Source organism: Apis dorsata, unplaced genomic scaffold, assembly GCF_000469605.1.
Source record: "Apis dorsata unplaced genomic scaffold, Apis dorsata 1.3 scaffold_371, whole genome shotgun sequence".
Taxonomy (NCBI): domain Eukaryota; kingdom Metazoa; phylum Arthropoda; class Insecta; order Hymenoptera; family Apidae; genus Apis; species Apis dorsata.
Window position 1 is genome coordinate 135,931 of NW_006263635.1, and position 2,417 is coordinate 138,347.

The 2,417-nt window shown below is 34.4% G+C and overlaps 1 protein-coding gene across 1 annotated transcript in view; it reads left to right on the forward strand.

Moving 5' to 3' along the window:
- Positions 1–2,417, forward strand: part of LOC102681688 (protein groucho-like) — a 63,031-nt gene that overhangs the window by 23,458 nt on the left and 37,156 nt on the right. The window contains exon 2 of the mRNA XM_006618739.2: positions 1,054–1,151. Within this exon, the coding sequence (XP_006618802.1) occupies positions 1,054–1,151 (98 nt within the window). The remainder of the gene's footprint in view (positions 1–1,053; positions 1,152–2,417) is intronic.

Here is a 2,417-nt window from a genome sequence, read left to right on the forward strand (position 1 = left end):
GAGCGTATCGAATTCTTTTCTCTCGGGATATACTTATCGGGAAGAAGAAACTCCGAGAGGAATCGGAGTCTTGATGAATGTTGGTGGGATTTAACGAGGGGGGAGGGAAGGGGGAAGGTTTTCAAGTGGAAAAATGCGAAAAGGAATTTTTATTTTGTTTTTTGAGTTTTAAGAGAGTGTTTGATATTGTTGGAATTAATTTATTTCTTATTTGTTGGAAGGAATCAGTAAAGTTATATAGGATTGTAAAAACTTAAACTTTTTGATCGTTGATAAGTTATTTTTTTAATTCGTAATGTTCATCTGTTGCAATAATATGAAAGTGTATAAAAATTATGCGAATTTGAAATTTATTTGTACAGAATTCGAAAGTAAGTTGTTAGATTGTGTAATACAGTTCTTACAACGATATTTTATTATTATATACGCTTTTTTTTATCGATTTAACGTATCACGGCAACAAAGGTAAATTAAGAAACGAAACGAATAGCATCCAAAACGGATACTACAGTTTTTAATTTTCATACGAGAATCGTGTATCGAGTAAAAAGATAATGATATGCAATCTTGCGCCGGTGGTTTTCGCGTAACATGCGCCACGAATAGAAGTAAACTTTAGACTGCAAAGTTTGTTCGTGTTTTACATGCTGTTGCGTTATAATGCAATATCATACACGATGTAGTTAGATATTCTAACCGCTATATTTCCCAGCTTTCGCGAATTAAACCATAGTTTATTACTGTGAAATCCGATATTTTTTGGCGTTTAACTCGCAATTATCGTTAAGAATGGCGTTTGAAATGATGATATTTTGTTTTATTATAAAATTAAATTTAATATTTTTTTTAACAAATTCGCAAACAACGTTTATCCATAAAATATATCGAGAAGGAAAAATAAGAATTATCGAGTAAGGGAAAAAACAATCGTTCGTTGTTGATTGGATAACTCGACAAACATCTGTTAACCGTTTAAGAAATCGAACAAAGAAATAACAAGATCATTAATTTAATTGCTGGATTATTAACGTTTTCTTTATATATTTGTTTCAGGGTCCGCCGCAACCCGGCCAACAAATTAAATTCACAGTCGGAGAATCCTGCGATAGGATCAAAGAGGAATTTAACTTTTTGCAGAATCAATGCCATGCGTAAGTAAGAAAGATCTTGTATATCATAATATCGCTTGTTTTTAACACGTCATCATCATTACACGAAAAAAAGTTATATTTACATCATATATTGTAATTATTTATAATATTTATTAATATATAATTTATTAACGTTATAAATATAAAGGATGTTACATACACAATTACATTATATGATGTATCGTACAACTTTACATAGATACAATTCTTACACACAATTCCAAATTCGCGAAAAGAAAATCTAGAAAAAAAAGTAGAATCTAACGAAAATAAAAAAAAAATCCCTAAACAATAATTTTATTGCCATTAAAATATTTGATACTTAGGAACCAAATTAACAAAATCTCTTCACCCTAAAACTTGAGTCGAGAACACGAGGGACGAAATCGATTTTTCGAGCAGTGACAAAAAAAAATTCCCTAGCAAAAACGAACTTCAATTATAAACGAGCTTAACCAGAATATAAAAAACGATCATCCGAAGAAATTCGGCTCCGGAGATCTTTATATCATTTGCAAGTCACCTTATTAAACTTCCCTCCCTCCCTTTCTTCTTTTTTCTCCTCCCATTCACGGACCGGAGGGGAATTAATATTAAAAAAGACCGGGTGGCCAGAGAGAGTTAATCCGAAAAAGGTCTTCCGGCCCGAATAAGTTTATTAAATCTTGTATAACCAAAAAGAAAAAAAAGAAAAAAATAAATAAATAAAATAAAATAAAAAAATGAAAAAAGGGCAAAGGGAAATGGGGGAATGGAAGGAAGGGAAAGGGGGTGAAAAAAAAGAAAAGGAAGGGAAAAAAAGTACGGTTAAGCGGTACGGTAAAACGATTGAAATTGAAGAGTGGCACCTGCTCATCAGCCCTTTCAGCCTCTCTCTTCGGTTCTCCTCTTTTGTCTCGAAGTTGCATACGTAGCCACCGGCGCGGCAGCCAGCGGCTCTACTACCCAACCGCACCAACCATCGTGGCGGATCGTGGAAAGAGCCTGGGAATTCGCGCAGCTGCTTCCTTGGCTTTGCACGCGATATACACAAAAGCCATAAGTGATTTACGACAACGTGGCTATTGGCAGACACGTAATGACACCCGTAGCCACCGCGAATACGAAATTAAGGAAGCATCGGTTCCGCTGCTGATGCATTTTTCAACGTTTCGCGGATCGAAACTTTCATTGTTCATTGTACAACCTGCAACTTCCCAGCCGGAAGTTTCGAGCTTCTCTTTCTCTCTTTTTCTTCTTCTTCTTCTTTTTTTTTTTTTTTTTTTT